Here is a 23,805-nt window from a genome sequence, read left to right as displayed (position 1 = left end):
TATATTGGCGCCTTTTTCCTTGACCGTGTACAGTGCACTACAATGAGGTGTATTCATTTTTCACGTGATTGCAAGAAGGTGAAAGAATGGAACCCTCATTGTAGTTCACTGTTTACGGTCAAGGAAAAAGGCGCCATAGTCTTTATTACTACTATGCATGTGTGCCACGCACACATACGTAAAGGTTTGTGATTAAAATCCGCTAGGAGCGTTAGTGTCGACTTTTTTGACATTTACTCGCGAGTTGGCTCTCTTTTATACATATATTATTATTATATTATTATACTCTTTGCACAGGCCTACGTCACAATAACATGGCCGCTATATATAGCGCTATCGCATATTATCATATAGCGCTGTCGCATGATGTCGTAGGCTTGTGTCAGTTAGGTGACCTAGAAAAGACGGGAGTGGAGTACCAGGCGGAGTATATTATTATACCATGCGCCATAGTTGCTAGTCAGGAGCCACTTCCGGACAGAAATTTAATGCCATCATTGTTACATTACTGTTAACTATTCTCTACTTAACTCCCACTTACAGGGTACAAAAAAAATATGTTGACAAAAATGTTTACTGGGGTATATTGTTGATAATATGGAGAAAAGTTTGCGTTTGTATATCAAAGCTAAAAGAGAATATTTTTAAGATAATAAGTTTTGTTTTAGTTACCTATATGGGCTTTATGATTGGGATTATAATTTTTAATGACATTTTGTAAAATATGTGAAGTTAGATTCCTAAAATAGTTGTCAACGTATTTTTGGTTCACCATGTAAGTACATATGTCAATTTGACATAATAATTTCTGTTTTACAGGTAACGATGACCACGACGAATCAAACAGTCAGTCGGAGAATGAATCGGATAGTGATTGGGAAACCATGTCGGAGAGTGAATGGAGTATTTCGGACAGCGACTGGAGTATTGCAGGCAAAGACGTTTTATACAACAGGAATGATTACTGTCGACAACTATTAAATTAATAAATTTAAAAACTCTCTACGCTGTATCCCAAAAATATCAATTATGTGCTAAAAATTCCTCACATCATTTTGGAAAAGGGCTGATACTCTTCAAATGCTGGATTGATTGCTATCAAACATAGCATTTTAATTATTGACTTTTTTAACCCCCGATGCAAAAAGAGAGGTGTTATATATTATTGGGGTGCTTATATCTATTTGTATGTCTGTGACATCGTAGCTCTCAAACGAAGAGACCGATTTCGATGCGTTTTTTTTTCACGTGAAAGCAAGTTTCAGCAGTTTGAAGAATATAAGCCCTTTCCTAAAATGATGTAGGGCACTTTTGTGAGTAGAGGGTTTCTAAAAATGATATTTAATAGTTAGTCTTTATCAATGTGCCATTCTCAACCAAACGGGTACTTATTGTCGGTTGTCAATAAAGCGCTATTTCCATAAAGCTTCAATTTTAAATCAACCTTATCGACAACCGACAATGTGGTACCTTTCAATTGAAAACGTCACAAATACTATGTTCATCGCAGGTGACACGGAGAGCGCATCGGACACGGAAGATGAGTTCTCGGCCTCGTCGGTCACACCATCTTTGCTCGACTGGAGCGATGAAATACGATCGGCAAAAGTATGTCCGTTCAAATTGAAACCAGGCCTTAAGGAAAGCTGCGGTAAAACGCCGGTGGACTTCTTCAAATTGCTGTTTACAAGATCGTTATTTGAGTTTCTAGTCAACAATATTAACAATTACGCAATGAAAATTATGAATCAGAATCCACAAGGTAGAAGATTCAAAGAAGTAACGGTGAACGAGTTTTACGTCTTCTTCGGATTGCTTTTGAATATAGGAACTATAAACACAAATGTTATTGATGATTTCTGGAGAACTCAGCCGCTTGTTGAAGATCCTGAGGAGTTTATGAGTGTAGTTAGATTTGGGGTTGTTTTGAAGTGTTTAAATTTCGAACACGAGCTGCCTGGGAAGAGTGATAAGATGTCTAAAATATCGCATATGATAGACTACTTTAATATCATGATGAGAAAAATCGTTAATCCAGAGAAAGTGTTATGTATAGAGGAATCGATCACGGTACCTTGTTATGAACATGTATATTTATTGACAGATGAGTTCGGTTTAGCGCATAAATTAGTAGTTAATCAATCGGATGAGAAACCCGGCCCTTATGTGGCAAAAAGTTTACTCGAAGATAAACTGGACGTCGGCCATTCAATCTACATATCCGAAGATTACAACTCTCTTGAACTAACTAAGTTCCTTTTAAATAGAAAAACATATGTAACAGGACCGATAAAACGCAAAAGATTCGGGGTTCTAAAAGAAGTCAAAGAGAAACAATTAGAAAAAGGCGAGAAGATAGTTAAATATAACGCCGACGGTATTTGCGTTACGAAATGGAAAGAGCGTCGTGTAGTTATAATGATATCCTCAGAGCACAGTGGGGAATGGAAAGAGTATATAGACACATATAAACAAAAAACCAAGAAACCTGCATGTGTATTGGAGTATAACAGATATAGGGATAGCTCTGAAAAGCATGATGAGATGATGGGGCAGTATTATTTCCTGTGCGGCGAGAAGACGCGAACAACTAGCAAATATAAGAGATTGGGCGTGCATATATTGCAAATGTTGGTGTTGAATGCTTATATATTGTACAACAAGTATGGAGGAAAGCCTATGTCGTTGATAGACTTTAGAACGGTTGTCGTGAAGCATCTGCTGTCGCATGGGAAACGTGTCCGAGTTTGATTTTAAAGTTTCATATCAATATAAAGAACGTGTTTTTTGTTTTATAAATAAGGCGATGATCAGTAGTAGTACGATTTAAAGTTGTGTAATTCATGTTATTTTATCTTTAATCGAAATAAATTTAGCTATAAATTATTCAAGTAGTTTAATTTGTTTTGAGAATTATTCCAGGTATAAAGTCAAAAAACAATATTGCTATCTAAATGGTTGTTCTATAAGATGGCGGAAGCATGACACTGCAAAACAAATGGGGCTGTCACCGTACCATCTAGTGAGACTCCTATTTTTAGTGCACGAAATATGCAACATTTTATTTAGATACACTACTTTTTTAATCTTATCTTTTGCATGACTAAATCCTGACTTCTTTTAACATAGTGTGTATCAGCATGCACTATGGTCCTCATCAGGAAGTGGAGATAGGTTGGTCTTCGGCCTCTGGACTCTAAGCAAATGTGCAACAACTTGTTATACCTAACCATAACTTACTTCTAGCATCACCAAATCCTGGCCTCTACTATTATCCTGCGTATCAGCATGTAATATGGTCTTCAGAAAGTTTATGCTGGTCTTCGGCCTCAAGTTAGAATAGATGCAGTGAAAGAAATATGTACCAACTTATATCTTACCTCTTGCATCACTAAATCCGGACTCCTCCTTATGTACTGGGTATCAGCATGTACTATGGTCCTCAAAAAGTGTAGTTAGGCCGGTCGTCGGCCTCTGGACTCGATGCAGTGCACGACATGTGCAACAACTTAGTTATACTACTTGTATCTTACCTCTTGCATGACCAAATCCTGGCTCCTCCTTATATACTGGGTATCAGCATGTACTATGGTCCTCAGGAAGTGTAGATAGGCCGGTCGTCGGCCTCTGGACTCGATGCAGTGGACGAAGTGTGCGACGACTTTCTCATTGCCCTCATGGCTGCATAGTGTTGCGTTGTCTTTGAAGATCGCGCACACCGTCTGGGCTTCTCGGATCTGAGAATGAAAATAATGATATAATGCAAGAAAAATAATAACGTTGACATTACAATTGAATATGTTGAATATTATGAATCATTTTCCTCAGGGAAGAAAAAAGTGTACATTGTCTGTAAGTCTGACAAAAGCAAAAAATATTTCATTTTTTTTATATAACATTTACTTTTGACTTGTTTTCAAAGTTTTCAATTTCGATCACATATCATAATTACTAATTTTATAAGTAGAATATGTCGGGGGGCGCTGAACAATCAGCATTAAAAAGACAGTGACGTCCAAAGTAGCTAAATATTTCTGAACTTCTGATATATGTATTTGGCGGTCACCGGTCTATTAGATGCCGACTATATGATAGTAAATTAGTCTTGTGCAGGGAGACAGAAAATAACATCAGATCAGACTTTCTTCTAGGATAGAACCCATTATAAAACTTACCCCAGCGTTCAAGAATAGATCCAAATGCTTGTGCAGAATGGCCTGGTTCTGCTGGTTGCCGTGGCAGAAGTGCTGGAGGAACTCGTGCGCCAACGCGAGCAGTTCATCCATGGCTGCGTCATCTTCATCGTGTGGGACCTGCGAACATTTACTTGTTTAATATCTAGGTATCTAGAAAAATCTAGATACAGTTGAAGGTAATGCATAACATACAGGGTGATACAGCGACACCGACTTCAGATGTTAAATTTGTGCACACGAGCATATTTTACGATTAAAGTTAACTCGTGCATTATTTCTCTGAAAGCATCATTAGACGAAGTGGGATTGCCTATGAAGGCAAAATTATTGCATGTCCGTTTTATAAAGCGAGTAGTTTTGTACGTCTTTCCCATCACGGAACAATGGTGTTCCGGACCTTTCGGATGCGTGCGCGGAGCCAAAGCCAACACGTAGAGGCCCTTTTTACCCGACTGCGCGACGCAAAGGAGGGTAATGTGTTTATCAGCCTATATATGTATGTATGTATGTATGTATGTATGTATGTTTGTTCCTATGTGGCACTCCAGAGACCAAACGCGTGAACCGATTTTGATAATTCTTACGTCAATCGAACCGTCTTACTTTTGCGTGTGTCACTAAAGACATGACAGTAATCAAAATTCAATATGGCGACAACCAGACGCCAAAATTGAAAAAAAAAAAAGTTAACGAAATATGTCGAGTGGGGTATCACTGAATAGGTATTTAAAAAAATAGTTATAGGTTTCTTTTACAGTTTTTCATTTAGAGTCACCATTTAAAATCTATAACGTTATAAAGTTATAGTAATTCTGTTCAGTATTAATACTGCACTGCGCGACGCAAAGGAGGCCAATGTGACTATGTGACTAATGACTATCCTATAATATAAATAAAAATATGATAATGAAGCCTATATGTACGTACGTATTTATTTAAGTATGTATGTATGTATGCAAGTATAAAAAGTTGACATACTATATGTCAAGTGGTGTCATATCGTTATGTAAGTACCTATTTAAATTATATTTTTTACGTTTCCCTTATCATTAAATTTGATTAGAATAGGTACCTAAGAAAAATTAACCCCTAAAAGGGGGGGTAGCCACAACACTCGATTGACTTAAGTTTGCTCCTGAATCGTATGCCTACTTAGGAAGGAGGGGCAAACTTTTTTCAAATATGTGCTAACACTATAGAGTACCCTGGTAAACTAACAGATGGCGCTGAATTTAATACGATGTGGCATAAATAAGCCACCGAGGAAGGATTTTGCTAAATTAACTCTAAGTTTAAAAGACCCCTCTTCTAAAAATTCAATCAATCGTACGGATAAAACAATTGAATTGATAATTGTGTTGATTTAATAATACAACACAATTAAACGACAGTAAATTAATTGCCCCCTCATTGCACAGTGCCATCTTTTGGGGAGCTGAGTAAACATTAAGTAACCAAGACAACTAAAAATGAGTTTATATAGTCACGTTGTGGTAAAAAAATAAACACACATATCAACACGCGTATAATTGCATAAAATTATTTAAAATTATTTATTTTCTCCGTCATGAATTATACCTAATCGTAATTATATCGCATCAAATCCATGTTCATACGTATCGCCTCCTTAAGCACTTAATAATGGCCACGACTGTGGGTACTTTAAATTTACGCGTTCGCTTCGCTCATGGTATAATAATATACTCCGCCTGGTACTCCATTCCCGTCTTTTCTAGGTCACCTAACTGACACGGGCCTACGTCATCATGCGACAGCGCTATATGATAATATGCGATAGCGCTATATATAGCGGCCATGTTGTTGTGACGTAGGCCCGTGTCACTCTGGGAATGGAAGACCATGTTTTATTAGACTATGGCTTCGCTCGCGTTTTCAATAACTTTCTAAGATATGATAAATGTGACATTCGGTTGGCGACTGCAGCAGCATTACTCTGCTGCAACGTTACTGCTGCAGCACTTTCGATTTTCGTGATAAAATGATGTGACTGATTTCCTTACTAAAAGTAAAAATGTACAACTGTCTATCAAATTGCGTTTTTGAAGTGAAAACTTCTTTAGCGGCGCTGAGCACTTTTTGAGGTGGGGTAAAAATGATAAACTCGTACCGTAACGACATTCAATTTTCGTGATATAATGATGTGACTGATTTCCATACTAAAAGTAAAAATGTCCAACTGTCTATCGAATTGCGTTTTTTTATATCGAAAAATTGTCGCGCTCGCTTCGCTCGCGTTTTCAATAACTTTCTAAGTTATGATAAAGGTGACATTCGGGTGGTGACTGCAGTAGCATTAGGTACTCTGTTGCAACGTTACTGCTGCGGCACTGTCAATTTTCGTGATAAACTGATGTGACTGATTTCCACACTAAAAGTAAAAATGTACAACTGTCCATCAAATTGCGTTTTTTTATATCGAAAAATTATCGCGCTCGCTTCGCTCGCGTTTTCGATAACTTTCTAAGGTACGATAATGGTGACATTCGGGTGGCGACTGCATCAGCATTAGGTACTCTGATGCAACGTTACTGCTGCGGCACTGTCAATTTTCGTGATAAAATGATGTGACTGATTTCCATACTAAAAGTAAACATTTACAACTGTCTATCAAAATGCGTTTTTTAAATCAAAAAATTTTCGCGCTCGCTTCGCTCCCGTTTTCAATAACTTTCTAACATATTATAAAGGTGACATTCAATTTTCGTGATCTAATCATGTGACTGATTTCCATACTAAAAGTAAAAATGTCCAACTGTCTATCGAAATGCGTTTTTTTATATCGAAAAATTGTCACGCTCGCTTCGATCGCGTTTTCAATAACTTTCTAAGTTATGATAAAGGTGACATTCGGGTGGGGACTGCAGCAGCATTACTCTGATGCAACGTTACTGCTGCAGCACTGTCAATTTTCGTGATAAAATGATGTGACTGATTTCCACACTAAAAGTAAAAATGTACAACTGTCTATCAAATTGCGTTTTATTATATCGAAAAATTATCGCGCTCGCTTCGCTCGCGTTTTCGATAACTTTCTAAGGTATGATAAAGGTGACATTCGGGTGGCGACTGCATCAGCATTAGGTACTCTGATGCAACGTTACTGCTGCGGCACTGTCAATTTTCGTGATAAATTACAACTGTCTATCAAAATGCGATTTTTATATCGAAAAATTTTCGCGCTCGCTCGCGCGCGTATACCTACCTTACTGTATCGTCCGACGACAAAGCTATTAAAAAAACAATGTCCCTGGAGTAGGCGTAAGAATCGAACCATCGACGACAGAATTCGATGCACTTCGTGGACAGGGCAAAATAGAGAGAAAAATGTTGCCATTGATATTGTGCTGGGGTGTTACTGTACATAAGCTACAAGGAACGACTTTACATGACATTACATGATTAACATTTCGTATGTCAATTTGGACCTTGGAGTTTAAAAATAATGTCCAAATCGCTTGTGACGGATCCGGAACGAGGCATACGAATCGTTATGACACAGATAAAACAAACTATACATTCTTATACGAAACAGCAACTTCAACAGTCGGGACCCATTAAAAGTCTAGGCTGCGGCACTAATGTTGACGACAATAATGGGTCCCGACTGTTGAAGTTGCTGTTTCGTATAAGAATGTATAGTTTGTTTTATCTGTGGCATAACGATTCGTATGCCTCGTTCCGGATCCGTCACAAGCGATTTGGACATTATTTTTAAACTCCAAGGTCCAAATTGACATACGAAATGTTAATCATGAAACTGATTCAATGTTCTCGACTACTGAACTTGTTTTTTTCTTTTCAGTTTTTTTTAATTTTTTTCAATAATAGCTTTTTTAATGTAAGGAGTACACCGAGCGGGTGCCGTCCTTGCCCGTGTCGTGGGACGCACACAGAGACAGCACCCGCCAGGGTGTAAAGGCTATTGGAAGATGATGGAATCTAAAATGAACGAGGCTATTGAGTGAAAGCGATGGACTAAGTTTTTATTATTATGACGTACTTGCAGTAGATCCAGCACAATGTTGTGCACGCCTATATTTCGCAGGAGTCTTTGCTCGTGTCGCCGCGGCTTGCCGCTGGTGGCGGCGCCGCTGTTGCCGTGAGTGCAGTATTTGATCATGCGTTGTAGTATCTGCGGACAAGGGAGACCCGTTTTCATGGTGCTTGGATATATTACATAATAAATTAGCGTAGTATAAGCATGAATGTATAAATTTGGTGTATGTCATTCGCCAACAAACTGTTTAGGAGTTTGGCGAAGTTTTGTAATAGTTACAAGTGTTTTTTGTTTACTAGCAATAAATAAAAAATTAAAGTATTGTAACGAGAACTAGAGCTTCAGATTAATTTGTGAATAGGAATAGAAATACGAAAAGAAAATGAATATATATAAATATAAGTATGATTTAGTGTCAAGGTACGTAAATGTGCCTAGCGCAAATACAAGACAAAATAAAAGGCAGAGGCCCCTCTATCACGTCCAACATTTTCTTTAGTGGGAAACTTACGGTCCTGATAGAAGGCAAGTCCGACAAGAAATTGTAGAAAATTATTGAGGGCGCCACTTCACATTTTATTTAATTTCTAATACTTTATCTCGCACTATAACTCTCTAATTACGGTTTTATCTTGATCTAGCTAGAGGAAGCAGTTCGTTCGCAAAGAGTGTAGTGCACTTGTCTCGCCTGACATGTGAGATGGTGACAGTAAAAAAGCGCTGGTGGCCTAGCGGTAAAAACGTGCGACTTTCAATCCGGAGGTCGCGGGTTCAAACCCCGGCTCGTACCAATGAGTTTTTCGGAACTTATGTATGTATTTGATATTAACCAGTTCAATCCCAATGAGGCCTAGTTTCCCCTCTGCGTTGGAAGGTCAGATGGCACACGCTTTCGTAAAAACTAGTGCCTACGTCAATTCTTGGGATAAGTTGTCAAGCGGACCCCAGGCTCCCATGAGCCGTGGCAAAATGCCGGGATAATGCGAGGAAGAAGAAGTGAGATGGTGACAGTATGTCGATACGGGCAACTACGCACACATACGTTAAAATCGTAAACAAAGTTCACCAACCTCACTTTCCTGACTGAGAAAGATGCTGTCACGACAAAAGAGCCTCTGAAATTTTAGTGAATGAGTTGTCTACTCATAAACATCGAACACGAGCGAGTTTGACTCGCCCAACGAGGGTTTCGGACAAATTTAACTTATTTTTTTATTTACAAATTTATTTTTTATATAAAATTTAGATTTTTCCTTGTATTTTTAGTGTAAGACGATATTCCTTGCCATATTTCAGATGTAGGTCAACGGGAAGTACTCTATAAATTTTGATTCCCTTGAGAGTGACGAAATATACGTCTTTTGCGGCATAAAGGGCCGTATCTTCTTTTTACTTTAACTGAGAGGTTTGATTTTTTCATAGCGTCAAGGGACTGTAGACCTGAGTATATGGTTTTAATTTCAACGCTATACTTTCACGCGTTCCGGAGATAAATGCTCTTGACAGACAGACGTACGGACGAACAACAAAGTGATCCTATACGGGTTCCGATTTTTACTTTTGAGGTACGGAACCCTAAAAAGGCGTCTGACTGTTCTTATACCATAACGAGGTAATTTTATAAAATACACTATCAAATTCTGAATACTACCACAGAATAAATAATAGTACTACCACTACTATCGTGCAGAAAGGACACTTCCTACAAAACCGAAGTATGACAGCGATTCAGGTACGAATCATGTTATCCCATTCTTATTTACGGCACTATCCCTTTCGGCTATTTAGGGTTGTCAAAATTCAAGTCATTATCTTATCTGTGGTCGTGCACGCAAAGGGACGTCAAGTTGTGTCAACCTGTTCAGAGCCGAACGGAGCCGAGTTTGCCCGAAGTGTTTCCCCACTGATACTACTTCAGTCTAAATCTAAATGTATAAGAACTGACGTGTTTGATCTTCTTGTACTCGTTGTTGTCGTGCTTGGCGGTCCGCGACGTGTCCAGAACGTTGTCCATGGAAGCGTTGCGCTCTAGAATCGCTCCGCCGGGACCCACTGTGCCTATTCCACCTGGGGAGAATAGAAAATTTACGTTTTACAATCGAAAAAAAGACTAAACATTGCCTTAGACTAATGCTACGAATACCGTGGACGGCAAAACGTACAAATGTGTCTATTCTCTCACAACTTGGCATCAAGACTCGGTTGTCCACCATATGTCTGCAACGCATACTGTCATATTTCGGTCACATCACGCGAAGAGAGGATAGCAATCTGGAAAAATTGGTCATTGTTGGCAATACCGAAGGCAAGAGAACACGAGGCCGATCGCCAACACGTTGGTCTGACCAAATAAAGGAAGCCACCGCCTCTTCCAAGCTACATCAAGTAGTGAGGGCTACTTTGGACCGCAACCGATGGAGACAGATTGTTTATTTGAGGGGTTCCAGTGACCACGATCCTCAGTAATGAGGGACCGACCAGAGAGAGAGACTAATTTTACGGTTTAATTCACGCATTGAAGTCACAGGTGAAGCATGTTTCGAAAAGCTTAGGATTTTTTTCAAGTACAACGACAGTGCATAAACACATCCATCCATAATTCATTGCGCGCCCAATGCGCTGCGCGATGAGCGACAGTACGCAGGGTGCGCATAACGGTAAACGGTCACTATTAATGCATGAAACCACCTATACTCTGTATCTTTAGGTATATATTTAAATAAAAGTAAACATAATCTACCCTTAAATGGCTCCTTAAGCCAGTTGAAGGTAGATGAAAACATTACATGATTAAATAATGTAGGTTAAAGTCAGGTCGTTCAGTCACTGATCCAGGCGGTTTTGTATTCAATGTACCAAATTGTTTGTTCACTTTTATTTAAATGCCTAAAGATACAGACAATAAGCTCTCATACACATGTTGCGTGAAAATATGTGAGATATACCGTAAAATTAGTTTAATGTTAATACCTATGACTCTTGACAGTTTAAATCTGATCAAAACATTGCAGTCCCTATAACACTGTACGCCGTAAGTAGCTACATTGTCAAACGTTAGCGCTTTACATTACGACGTAAACTGGTATTCGTTGCGAACGCTATTTTGCTTTCAGAGTCTGAGTCTTGAGGTTATGGGCCTGAAGGTTGTCTCACCGTGTTCGTCCAACGTGCCGGCGCGGCCTTTATTAAAGACCCACAATTCGGACTTCTCCACGCTCTGGCGCAAGATGTCCAGGTCTGCTTTGATCTGCTTGTACGACTCCACGTCCGCGTCCGACACTAGGAGTTGGACCTGAAAATAATAATAACATGAATAGAGGATTAGTTTTTAGCCGCGGCTCGCCAGGGAAGCCTAGGCTCACGCCTCGGCAACTTAGGCCTAAGAATTAGTGCAGACACTAATGTTACAGTATTGCCAACATCTTTTGTTGCTGACTAAAATATCTGGATAGCAAGCCGACTAGCGGACCGGATATAAAGGACAGGCGATACACACCACCTGTTTAAAGGGCGTCAAAATCTGTAGGCGCTGCCGCAAACCCAAGTCAGGTACAAGTTGCATGTCATGTACAGTGCGAAATTGCATGGAGAAATGATGAACAAATTCATTGATAAAGTCGCCATGCACTTTTGGGGCTGATGGTACAGCAAATATCTACCCTATTACCTTTGCTTAGTACCAAAATCGCATAATCTGACAGATGGATTTACCCGACCGATGCAAATATTGTAACATACCTGTTTAAAGGCCGCCAACACCTCTTGCCTCTGACTAAAGTGCCTGAACAGCAACGCGAGGGCGCCAGAGACCAGGGCCGCCGAGGCTCCTTGAGAGCACAACTGCAGCAGTACGTGTAATACCATGTGCCATTACTAGTTTTAAATCTGTCATGTTGCAGAATTTGTACCTTATAACCTATCCAATAAGGGTCACACGTTGTAGCATACCTGTTTAAAGGCCGCTAACACCTCTTGCCTCTGACTAAAGTGCCTGAACAGCAACGCGAGGGCGCCAGAGACCAGCGCCGCCGAGGCTCCTTGAGAGCACAACTGCAGCAGTACGTGTAATACCATGTGCCATTACTAGTTTTAAATCTGTCATGTTGCAGAATTTGTACCTTATAACCTATCCAATAAGGGTCACACGTTGTAGCATACCTGTTTAAAGGCCGCTAACACCTCTTGCCTCTGACTAAAGTGCCTGAACAGCAACGCGAGGGCGCCAGAGACCAGCGCCGCCGAGGCTCCTTGAGAGCACAACTGCAGCAGTACGTGTAATACCATGTGCCATTACTAGTTTTAAATCTGTCATGTTGCAGAATTTGTACCTTATAACCTATCCAATAAGGGTCACACGTTGTAACATACCTGTTTAAAGGCCGCTAACACCTCTTGCCTCTGACTAAAGTGCCTGAACAGCAACGCGAGGGCGCCAGAGACCAGCGCCGCCGAGGCTCCTTGAGAGCACAACTGCAGCAGTACGTGTAATACCATGTGCCATTACTAGTTTTAAATCTGTCATGTTGCAGAATTTGTACCTTATAACCTATCCAATAAGGGTCACACGTTGTAACATACCTGTTTAAAGGCCGCCAACACCTCTTGCCGCTGACTAAAGTGCCTGAACAGCAACGCGAGGGCGCCAGAGACCAGCGCCGCCGAGGCTCCTTGAGATCACAACTGCAGCAGTACGTGTAATACCATGTGCCATTACTAGTTTTAAATCTGTCATGTTGCAGAATTTGTACCTTATAACCTATCCAATAAGGGTCACACGTTGTAACATACCTGTTTAAAGGCCGCCAACACCTCTTGGCGCTGGCTAAAGTGCCTGAACAGCAACGCGAGGGCGCCAGAGACCAGGGCCGCCGAGGCTCCTTGAGAGCACAACTGCAGCAGTACGTGTAATACCATGTGCCATTACTAGTTTTAAATCTGTCATGTTGCAGAATTTGTACCTTATAACCTATCCAATAAGGGTCACACGTTGTAACATACCTGTTTAAAGGCCGCCAACACCTCTTGGCGCTGGCTAAAGTGCCTGAACAGCAACGCGAGGGTGCCAGAGACCAGGGCCGCCGAGGCTCCTTGAGAGCACAACTGCAGCAGCACGCGTAACACCATGTGCCATTTACACCAGTTTTAAATCATGTTGCAGAATTTGTACCTTATAACCTATCCAATAAGGGTCACACGTTGTAACATACCTGTTTAAAGGCCGCCAACACCTCTTGGCGCTGGCTAAAGTGCCTGAACAGCAACGCGAGGGCGCCAGAGACCAGGGCCGCCGAGGCTCCTTGAGAGCACAACTGCAGCAGCACGCGTAACACCATGTGCCATTTACACCAGTTTTAAATCATGTTGCAGAATTTGTACCTTATAACCTATCCAATAAGGGTCACACGTTGTAACATACCTGTTTAAAGGCCGCCAACACCTCTTGGCGCTGGCTAAAGTGCCTGAACAGCAACGCGAGGGCGCCAGAGACCAGGGCCGCCGAGGCTCCTTGAGAGCACAACTGCAGCAGCACGCGTAACACCATGTGCCATTTACACCAGTTTTAAATCATGTTGCAGAATTTGTACCTTATAACCTATCCAATAAGGGTCACACATTGTAACATACCTGTTTAAAGGCCGCCAACACCTCTTGGCGCTGGCTAAAGTGCCTGAACAGCAACGCGAGGGCGCCAGAGACCAGGGCCGCCGAGGCTCCTTGAGAGCACAACTGCAGCAGCACGCGTAACACCATGTGCCATTTACACCAGTTTTAAATCATGTTGCAGAATTTGTACCTTATAACCTATCCAATAAGGGTCACACGTTGTAACATACCTGTTTAAAGGCCGCCAACACCTCTTGGCGCTGGCTAAAGTGCCTGAACAGCAACGCGAGGGCGCCAGAGACCAGCGCCGCCGAGGCTCCTTGAGAGCACAACTGCAGCAGCACGCGTAACACCATGTGCCATTTACACCAGTTTTAAATCATGTTGCAGAATTTGTACCTTATAACCTATCCAATAAGGGTCACACGTTGTAACATACCTGTTTAAAGGCCGCCAACACCTCTTGGCGCTGGCTAAAGTGCCTGAACAGCAACGCGAGGGCGCCAGAGACCAGGGCCGCCGAGGCTCCTTGAGAGCACAACTGCAGCAGCACGCGTAACACCATGTGCCATTTACACCAGTTTTAAATCATGTTGCAGAATTTGTACCTTATAACCTATCCAATAAGGGTCACACGTTGTAACATACCTGTTTAAAGGCCGCCAACACCTCTTGGCGCTGGCTAAAGTGCCTGAACAGCAACGCGAGGGCGCCAGAGACCAGGGCCGCCGAGGCTCCTTGAGAGCACAACTGCAGCAGCACGCGTAACACCATGTGCCATTTACACCAGTTTTAAATCATGTTGCAGAATTTGTACCTTATAACCTATCCAATAAGGGTCACACATTGTAACATACCTGTTTAAAGGCCGCCAACACCTCTTGGCGCTGGCTAAAGTGCCTGAACAGCAACGCGAGGGCGCCAGAGACCAGGGCCGCCGAGGCTCCTTGAGAGCACAACTGCAGCAGCACGCGTAACACCATGTGCCATTTACACCAGTTTTAAATCATGTTGCAGAATTTGTACCTTATAACCTATCCAATAAGGGTCACACGTTGTAACATACCTGTTTAAAGGCCGCCAACACCTCTTGGCGCTGGCTAAAGTGCCTGAACAGCAACGCGAGGGCGCCAGAGACCAGGGCCGCCGAGGCTCCTTGAGAGCACAACTGCAGCAGCACGCGTAACACCATGCGCCCTCCGCACTCGTCCAGGTCGAGACCGTCCCTGGAATATGGACTTTATTGTAAGGCTGTAGAGGTTATGTTTGATTGATACATGCTTTTGGTTATTTGTAAAGGTGGAAGTTTCAAGTGTGATTGTTATTGAAATTAGTATCGTTTTATCATGTAATAAAGTTCACTTTTGAATGACGCTGCATGCTTTTTGGGGGGTTATCGGGCTTCGGTTATTATTCAAGCAGTTTTTTTTAACTTTTTCAAGCATTATAATATTGGCCTTTGTTAAATTCCTACTTCAATTTATTAGTAATATTGGTATAGGTTAAAACATACATGATCCAAAGCCAAACAAGGACATAACATATGAAGTCAAGCATAAGTTTTAAGGTTAAGTTAATACACATACTCAAGGCGACGAAGGATTAATTCAGTTTTTTAATTCAAAAGGTGCAGTGAAACATTATGAGAAATAGTTAAATTTGTTCTTAAGAACAACGAGCACCAATATTGCAGATAAAAAAGAACTTAATTAACAGAAAAATAAATTTAGTTTTTTCTTCACTGTCCCATTTGAATGAAACAAACACCCTACTCAGTAAAAAGCAATAATTTGTATAGGATTTCCATACAAATTGTATTTATTGAGTGTATGTTTGATCAATCATCATCATCACAGCACAAAGATGCGTAAAACCATGCGATGTACAGTTCATCTTACTAACAAGTCTACATTTTTGGGGAGACACCCGTCGGGTACAGTCTGAATTGCTCTGAAAGAATTTACACATTATAGGAAAAAAAGATCTACAGTAATGAACAATAAATATTAAGTATAATAAGGTCTAAACTACATGATTGTTAATTGATATCTATGAATTTAGTAGATTGTGGTACAGTGACCACACGGGATTGTTATGTCATTTAGGGTTCTTGCCAATTGGATATTCTATAGCGTAAGTATTGAACAACCAAATTAGCCAGGACCCTATTTGGCACAACAATCGCGGAGCGTGATGGTACATTATCCCCCACCACCAGCATGCGTTAGTCACCAGTATTCTAATAATGTTATTTCTACTTCGTAAAATCGGAAAATGCTGTTATTTTCTTAATATTAAAAATAGAAAGAATGCCCATTTGGATTATACCTCTGCAAAATATCATGAGACTCAGGCATATACGTAAAAAATAAACATCTTTCACGTTTTTTATGGTACCTAATATTTTTACCGACGCAGACTAGTTTTGCATGCCATCAGCATCATCGACACCTGCCTTCGACCTGTAACTCTATGTATAGCCTCCACGTCAGCCCGCTGGTTTCCTCGAACTCTTTCTTGAAGATGGAGATATAGTCCAGCCGTACAGGATGAACTATTGAAATATTTCGAGACTGGCTAAATATCTCTCTATCTTCATCCTCACCTGGAAGTGAATATGCCTTCAGCCTGTAGCCCTATGGCCTCCACGTCAGCCCGCTCGCCGGCTTGCTCGAACTCTTGAAGATGGAGATATACTCCCGTCGTATAGGATGCACTATTGAAATAATTCGAGACTAGCTAAGTACCTCCCTATCATCATCCTCACCTGCAACTGAATATGCCTTCAGCCTGTAGCCCTATGGTCTCCACGTCAGCCCGCTCGCCGGCTTGCTCGAACTCTTGAAGATGGAGACATACTCCCGTCGTATAGGATGTACTATTGAAATAATTCGAGACTTGCTAAGTATTTCTCTATCATCTTCACCTGCAATTGAATTTGCCTGTAACCCTATGGCCTCCACGTCTCGCTCGCCGGCTTGTTAGAACTCTTTCTTGAAGATGGAGATATAGTCCAATCGTATAGGATGAACGATTGAAATAATTCGAGATTTGCTAAGTATTTCCCTATCTGCCTCACCTGCAACTGAATATGCCTTCAGCCTGTAGCCCTATGGCCTCCACGTCTGCCCGCTCGCCGGCTTGCTCGAACTCTTTCTTGAAGATGGAGAGGAGACAGCTGATACGGTAGTCCAGTCGGACATCTAGGATGAACTGTTGGAAAAGAAAGGGTTAAAGCGTGTGTTATGAAGACAGTATGGGTATTTGAATTAGATGATTAGAGACGGTATAGATGCGTCTCTTTAAAGGTAAAATGAGTATATCAGAATGTATTAGAATATGATACCTGCAGGATCTCGATGATCTTGAGCTTGGTGTCCATGACGAGCGGGTGCTCGCGGGCCAGCGCCGCGCTGGCGCTGCGCGGCGCCGCGCCCCCCGCCGTCCCCAGCCCCGCGCCGCCGCCACTCGCCTGGAACGACTTGTTTTATTGTAGGTACTATACTGTTACAAATTGGTGGCGATTACTAAGTGTCAATACAGCTCAATAATGTAAGACTCAATGTGCCTTAAAGCCTGCACCTGACCCCAACAATTCGTTCTGGCTCAATCGGCCCGGATAGTAATCATCTGTATCCGTATATGAGTAATACATACTTATTTGTTGTGTACGCAAAATTCGGAAAGGGAAGTTTTAAGAAGAAAATGTAATAGATAAGCGTCCAAGAATACATTACATTTCTAGTGACAGATCCCAGCGTTATTGACGTCATAACGGCGCCCATATCGCCGATGCTGCGAAGAACTCCACCTTCAGCTATGGACATACAAAACAATAATCAAATATGTAAATATTTTTTTTTTTTTTTTTTTTTTTTTTTAATGTATGTCAATTTACAATAAACAAACCCACAAAACTGTCATACATTGTTTCTAATGAAATTATACGTTGCAAAGTTTCTTACGGCGGTTTTTCAGACCCAGGTTTTTCTTTAAAAACCAATCGTTTTATTATTATTCTTAAATGCATTATAATGCACAAAACTGCAGATTTCTATTTGTAAGCTTTTCTTGAAAAAAAAAAATTGTAGAATTATCAACTTTATTACAGATTAGGGCCCCCCACATCTGGCGTCTTTCGAGCGTCGGCGTCTACAATTCTATGGCCGCTGCTCGACGCAGCGTCGACGCAACTGCGCAGCGACGTCATTTTCCATAGCTCTGACCAGATGCCGACAGACGCCGACGCTCGAAAGACGCTAGACGTGGGGGGGCCCTTAGACATCACTTAATAATGAAACAACTTACGCTTTTTGATTTCCTTTTCCTGTGCTGCATGCAATTACAGTAGAAATATATTAAAATGTGTCGTTTTTATAAACTATATGATAATACCTTATACTTATATTGCTTTGAGAGACGATTATCATTTTATCAACGGCGTGTTAACTTACATTCGACTTCTCCGGATAAGGCGTTGGTCTCATTCAAGAGGTCCATGGCAGAGGTCACGCTGTCCAGAATGCTGAGCAGCGTCTTCGTTAACCGCAGGAGATTGCTAAAGCTGTAAAAAAATATGTTTTTAGGGTTCCGTACCCAAAGACCCCAAAGGGTAAAAAAACCGGGCAAGTGCGAGTCGGACTCGCGCACGAAGGGTTCCGTACCATAATGAAAAAAAAAACGGAAAAAAAACTACAAAAAAAAAAAAACGGTCACCCATCCAAGTACTGACCACGCCCGACGTTGCTTAACTTTGGTCAAAAATCACGTTTGTTGTATGGGAGCCCCATTTAAATCTTTATTTTATTCTGTTTTTAGTATTTGTTGTTATAGCGGCAACAGAAATACATCATCTGTGAAAATTTCAACTTCAACTGTCTATCACGGTTCGTGAGATACAGCCTAGTGACAGACGGACGGACGGACGGACGGACGGACAGCGGAGTCTTAGTAATAGGGTCCCGTTTTACCTTTTGGGTACGGAACCCTAAAAACGGGACCCTATTACTAAGACTTCGCTGTCCGCCTGTCTGTCACCTGGCTGTAACTCATGAACCGCCGTGATAGCTCGACAGTTGAAATTTTCACAGATGATGTATTTCTGTTGCCGCTATAACAACAAATACTAAAAATAAAATATAATAAATATTAAAGTGGGGCTCCCATACAACAAACGTAATGGTACGGAACCCTTCGTGCGCGAGTCCGACTCGCACTTGGCCGGTTATTTAGTTTCAAAATCAAAAAAAAAAAATCAAAATTCTTTATTTCATAATAATATACATCTTTTGTGATACAGGGGATGGAGCCGCCCGGTAAGCTTATGCTTGTGTTGGGAGACACCGCTCTTCCCTAGGTTTATAAGTAGTACAATTTTTTATTTTATTGTATTAATTATACATAAGAAAAGTAGGTGATTATACAGAATTACTAGTTAATTATGTTTTTAACTTAATTCTAAGACATGCATTAACAATACAGATAGGATCTTACTCGTTTGATTTAAGGTGTGAATATCGAATGAGACAGGTGTTTGTGTTTGTGTGTGTGTGTGTGTGTGTGTGTGTGTTTGTGTGTGTGTGTGTGTGTGTGTGTGTGTGTGTGTGTGTGTGTGTGTGTGTGTGTGTGTGTGTGTGTGTACGCGTGTGTGTGCGTGTGTGAGTGATTGTGTGTATTCTAGTACTCTGTTCTTAGTAGCTTCTCCGTTTCGTCGTAGGTTTTAGTTTTAAGCCATTTAGTGAGATGTAATTTACATTCGTGGTATGTTTTTGAATGAATATCTAATTCTCTGTTAATTTTGTTATAAAGGTAGGACGACTTTGAATTAAACTGCGATCTTGCAAAATAGGTTCTCGTACGTAAAGATTTAGCTACATTGACCATATTTCTTTTGTTTTTATAATTAGGGTTGTAGGGTATTAGTTTGTGTTTTTTCAATATTGATTGCAGAACATATAATTTCCTAACTGATAGAAGGTCACTGGTTTGATAAAGCATTTCAGTAGGGTATCTAATTTTTTTGAAGTACATCATTTTTATGAGTGCACGTTGTGCCCTTTCAAGATAGATAAAGCGACTTTTCGCTGCACCACCCCAGATCGTTATGCAGTACAATAAGACAGATTGCACCAGGGAGACATAAATTTCGTTTAAGATGTTGCGAGGCTTTGTAAGATTTGTTTTACCTGGTACAATGTGCCTTAGCGACTTAAAGATCCAGAGCAGTTTTCTGACTCTGCCGATTATTTGGTCAAGGTGAGAATACCAGTTTAAATGCTCGTCCAGTTGTATACCCAAATACTTAGTTTCAGAGACTTTTTCAATAGTTGGACAGTTACAAGTAGAAAAATTAATTTGCTGACAAGAATGAATTTTTAAATCTATTTGAGAAGTCGGTTGAGAGATGCTGAAACAAACATATTTTGTCTTATTGGTGTTTAATGTTAGTAGGTTCATCCTTAACCACTTTGATATGTGTGCCATTCCGAGTTCAGCTCCGACCTTTACCTCTCCCCATGATTTTCCGCTAAAAATGACAGCTGTGTCGTCAGCATAAGAGAATATTTTTGCGCCAGGAATGGTCATATCGCAGAGATCGTTGATGTAAACTAAAAATAAAGTCGGACCCAGAACGCTTCCCTGCGGTACACCATATTGGACGTTCTCGTCCTCGCTGACACATTCGCCCAGTTTAACCCGTTGCTTTCGGCCATAGAGATAATCTCTGAAGAGTAAAAGTGGTGTTCCTCTGATTCCTTTTCTCTCCAATTTTTGCAATAGAATGGGAAGAGAGACTGTTTCAAAAGCTTTCTTCAGATCTAGGAAGACAGCTAGGCACTTGTTGTTGTTATCAAGGTCTTCTACAACTGAGGAGGTAAGAGATATTACTGCGTCCTCAGTTGATCTTCCGTGTCTGAATCCGAACTGTGAATTTGATAAGAGATTAAATTTGGTTAAATATTTTAGTAATCTGTTATTTAGAATCTTCTCCAGTATTTTCGAAATCACTGGCAGGACTGAGATAGGCCTGTAGTTGCTGATGTCGTCTCTCTTTCCACTCTTGTACACCGGAGTAATAATAGACATTTTAAGTGATTTAGGGAAGATTCCTAAATTAAAACTAAGGTTCACTATGTGTGTTATGATAGGGACTATTTCCTTGGCAACGTATTTAAGAAATTTCGTGGAAACATTGTCCCAGCCAGGCGCACTACTTGATTTTAGATTTATAAGTGTAGTGTACACTTCGTCTTGGTTAGTAGGTAGTAATACGTAATAGTTTATAATGTTTCTTGTAGTTGTAGTTTATAATGTAAATGGGGTAGCGTTGCTTTATCACAGAGTTGTCTCCTTTATCAGATCAGGCTCAATGTCATTAACTTAATATTTTATGTTTACATTGAACACAATAATGTTGTCACGGTCTTCAATATGAATAATGTGTATGTCGAATATATATAAGCTCAATCAGATATCAACAAGTGGTCGAAAAATCACTACACCTTATAAAACAAAGTCTTCCGCCGCGTCTGTCTGTTTGTGTTGGTATGTTCGCGATAAACTCATAAACGGATTTTCATGCGGTTTTCACCTATCAATAGAGTGATAGGAAGGTTTGAGTGTATAATTTGTTAACCCGTGCGAAGCCAGAGCGGGTCGCTAGTGATTGATAATATGCAAATTTTAATGAGAACTTACATTAAGAAAATTGCAAAAGAAAAGATTGGTATCAAATAGAAATCTTAACGTCTAAATGCCTGTAGAATCCGAAATAGATCAGCTCCCGGGCCAGTTTCACCACTTCAAAGGTCGTGGTCACTGAAGTACCAGGTTCTTGTGACGACGTTGCAGAGATAGTTCTCTACAAAGAAAATGTGCTTCATATGAACTGCCTTTGACACATAGGTACCTGTAGAAACCGAAGTAGATCAGCTCCCGGGCCAGTTTCACCACTTCAAAGGTCAGTTTGTTCTGATTGTGGTCACTGAAGTACCAGGTTATTGTGACGACGTTGCCGAGATAGTTCTCTACAAATAAAATGTGCTTCATATGAACTGCCCTTGACACATACCTGTAGAAACCGAAGTAGATCAGCTCCCGGGCCAGTTTCACTACTTCAAAGGTCAGTTTGTTCTGATCATGGTCACTGAAGTACCACGTTCTTGTGACGACGTTACACAGGTAGTTCTCCACGAAGCCGATGGTGGAAGCGAATTGTTGTTTAACTTTCTCGCGGTTGGCGTCGGGGCCGCCTTTCACGCATTGATAACTGAAACAAGATATTATATTTAGTAAATAAATAATACGCCGGGGTGCAAGCTGACCGAGGTGATGGCGGGACGACTTGGACGCATTCTACCCGAATTGATGGAAAAATACAGACAGCAGGGTCGAGTGGAGGAAACGAGGGACGGCCTTTCCCACTAGAGGGACAGTAAAATAGGCTAATAAAAAACCATTTGTGTGATTATCAATAATCTTCTTAAGTTAATGGACGTTATCTTTATATCTAAGTAAGCATTGAGGCGGCCGCGCAAGGCGCCTCGCAAGAGCCAGTGTGGCACTGCGAAGCCAGATATGGCATCTAGACTGAGGGCTGCGACGCCGAATACGGCGCTATACGTATCGCGCCTGCATGTTTCCGCCACGGCTGACGACGTGGTGGAATATCTTCGCCCGTTACGAGTTGAAAGTGTTCCAGCTGCGATCGCGTCATTACGTGCACTTCAGCTCGTTTGTGGTGCGCGTGCCGCGGCCGCTGCTGGAAGCCATCGCGAGCACGGACTTCTGGCCGAAGGGTGTGATATTTCGGCGGTTCTGTGGGAATCTACCAAATCCTACACCAGAGCAAGTGACGCCGCAATAGAAAACTGCGTCACGAAAATGATTTTTTAGTATTTAAGATTTTTATTATTGTATATATATGTTAGTTTGTAAGGTATGTATCTATGGGCCTTAGTAGCCTGAAAATAAATGATTTGATTTGATTGCTTATTTTAAACAGCAATAATTAAATTGGTGGCCGATCACCAGTGATGTGGAGAGGAATATAAGTGACATTTATCTGGATCGAATGACCTAACAATTATCATTAAGAATAGTGTTTGACAAACTCACTCTTTGATATGTATATGGTCCGGCACCTCAGTCCACAAGCGAGCGTATTTGACAGGCGTCACCGGCTCTTGAGGGTCGCGGTCGACGTGTAGATGTAACATTAGACGGCAGAAAGAGGCTCGTAGTTCGTGGGACAGCAAGTTGTTTGACATGCATCTGTAAAAGAAAGTTCAGTATAATATTGCAGCAAACAGATGTTTGATATATACCTATGATGATGAGCACGAACACAACAACATGTCATGTAATCACAAAGACATTTCGATAAGTATTTATTTTTCAAGTAAATGCGCTTATGAACGTCAAATAAAGCTACACCGGCTCTCACCCTACACCTCTGCCCGAGAAGATTTAAATCCCTCCTCAATTAGAGGGAATTGGTCCAAATTAGTTTTATTTTTTTACACCAATAGCAAGTTGAACAGCCTATCGGGCATAAATACATATCTTATTTTGAAATTAGTATTCTTTGTAGCTTTGTGTGTAATCATACGGCTCCTACCAACACCTAAGTTTGCAAGGTGATTGGTTTTCTCTCCCGTTAAATAAGTTTTCCTAATTATAATTATATCAATGACTTACTTATCAGCTGTATAATCAACTGCTGCGACAGCGTGTTGAGGGCCAGGTACTGCCTGTTGAGACACATGTTGGAGAACAGGTCGAGCTGGTGGCGATAGTAGTCCAAGATGGCGGCCGACGTGCCTGCGGGCTCCTCGCGGGCTTGGATACACAGTCTAACAGAACTTACTTGAGTATCAGCTGTATATTCAACTGCTGCGACAGCGTGTTGAGGGCCAGGTACTGCCTGTTGAGACACATGTTGGAGAACAGGTCGAGCTGGTGGCGATAGTAGTCCAAGATGGCGGC

General features: G+C 41.1%; 1 protein-coding gene across 1 annotated transcript in view; it reads right to left on the bottom strand.

The window, feature by feature from the left end:
* Window positions 1-23,805, bottom strand: part of LOC134801570 (inositol 1,4,5-trisphosphate receptor) — a 142,652-nt gene that overhangs the window by 58,422 nt on the left and 60,425 nt on the right. Inside the window, exons 19-32 of the mRNA XM_063774185.1 lie at window positions 22,936-23,091; window positions 21,890-22,087; window positions 18,273-18,382; window positions 17,556-17,635; window positions 17,165-17,290; window positions 16,898-17,031; window positions 15,721-15,768; window positions 14,885-15,044; window positions 11,368-11,506; window positions 10,693-10,704; window positions 10,160-10,272; window positions 8,218-8,349; window positions 4,176-4,313; window positions 3,534-3,737 (exon numbers count right to left, since the gene is read on the bottom strand). Coding sequence (XP_063630255.1) covers window positions 3,534-3,737; window positions 4,176-4,313; window positions 8,218-8,349; window positions 10,160-10,272; window positions 10,693-10,704; window positions 11,368-11,506; window positions 14,885-15,044; window positions 15,721-15,768; window positions 16,898-17,031; window positions 17,165-17,290; window positions 17,556-17,635; window positions 18,273-18,382; window positions 21,890-22,087; window positions 22,936-23,091 — 1,750 coding nt within the window. The remainder of the gene's footprint in view (window positions 1-3,533; window positions 3,738-4,175; window positions 4,314-8,217; window positions 8,350-10,159; window positions 10,273-10,692; window positions 10,705-11,367; window positions 11,507-14,884; window positions 15,045-15,720; window positions 15,769-16,897; window positions 17,032-17,164; window positions 17,291-17,555; window positions 17,636-18,272; window positions 18,383-21,889; window positions 22,088-22,935; window positions 23,092-23,805) is intronic.

The sequence above is a fragment of the Cydia splendana genome, chromosome 22, assembly GCF_910591565.1.
Source record: "Cydia splendana chromosome 22, ilCydSple1.2, whole genome shotgun sequence".
NCBI classification, from domain to species: Eukaryota; Metazoa; Arthropoda; class Insecta; order Lepidoptera; family Tortricidae; genus Cydia; species Cydia splendana.
This window is presented reverse-complemented; position numbering and strand designations above follow the sequence as displayed.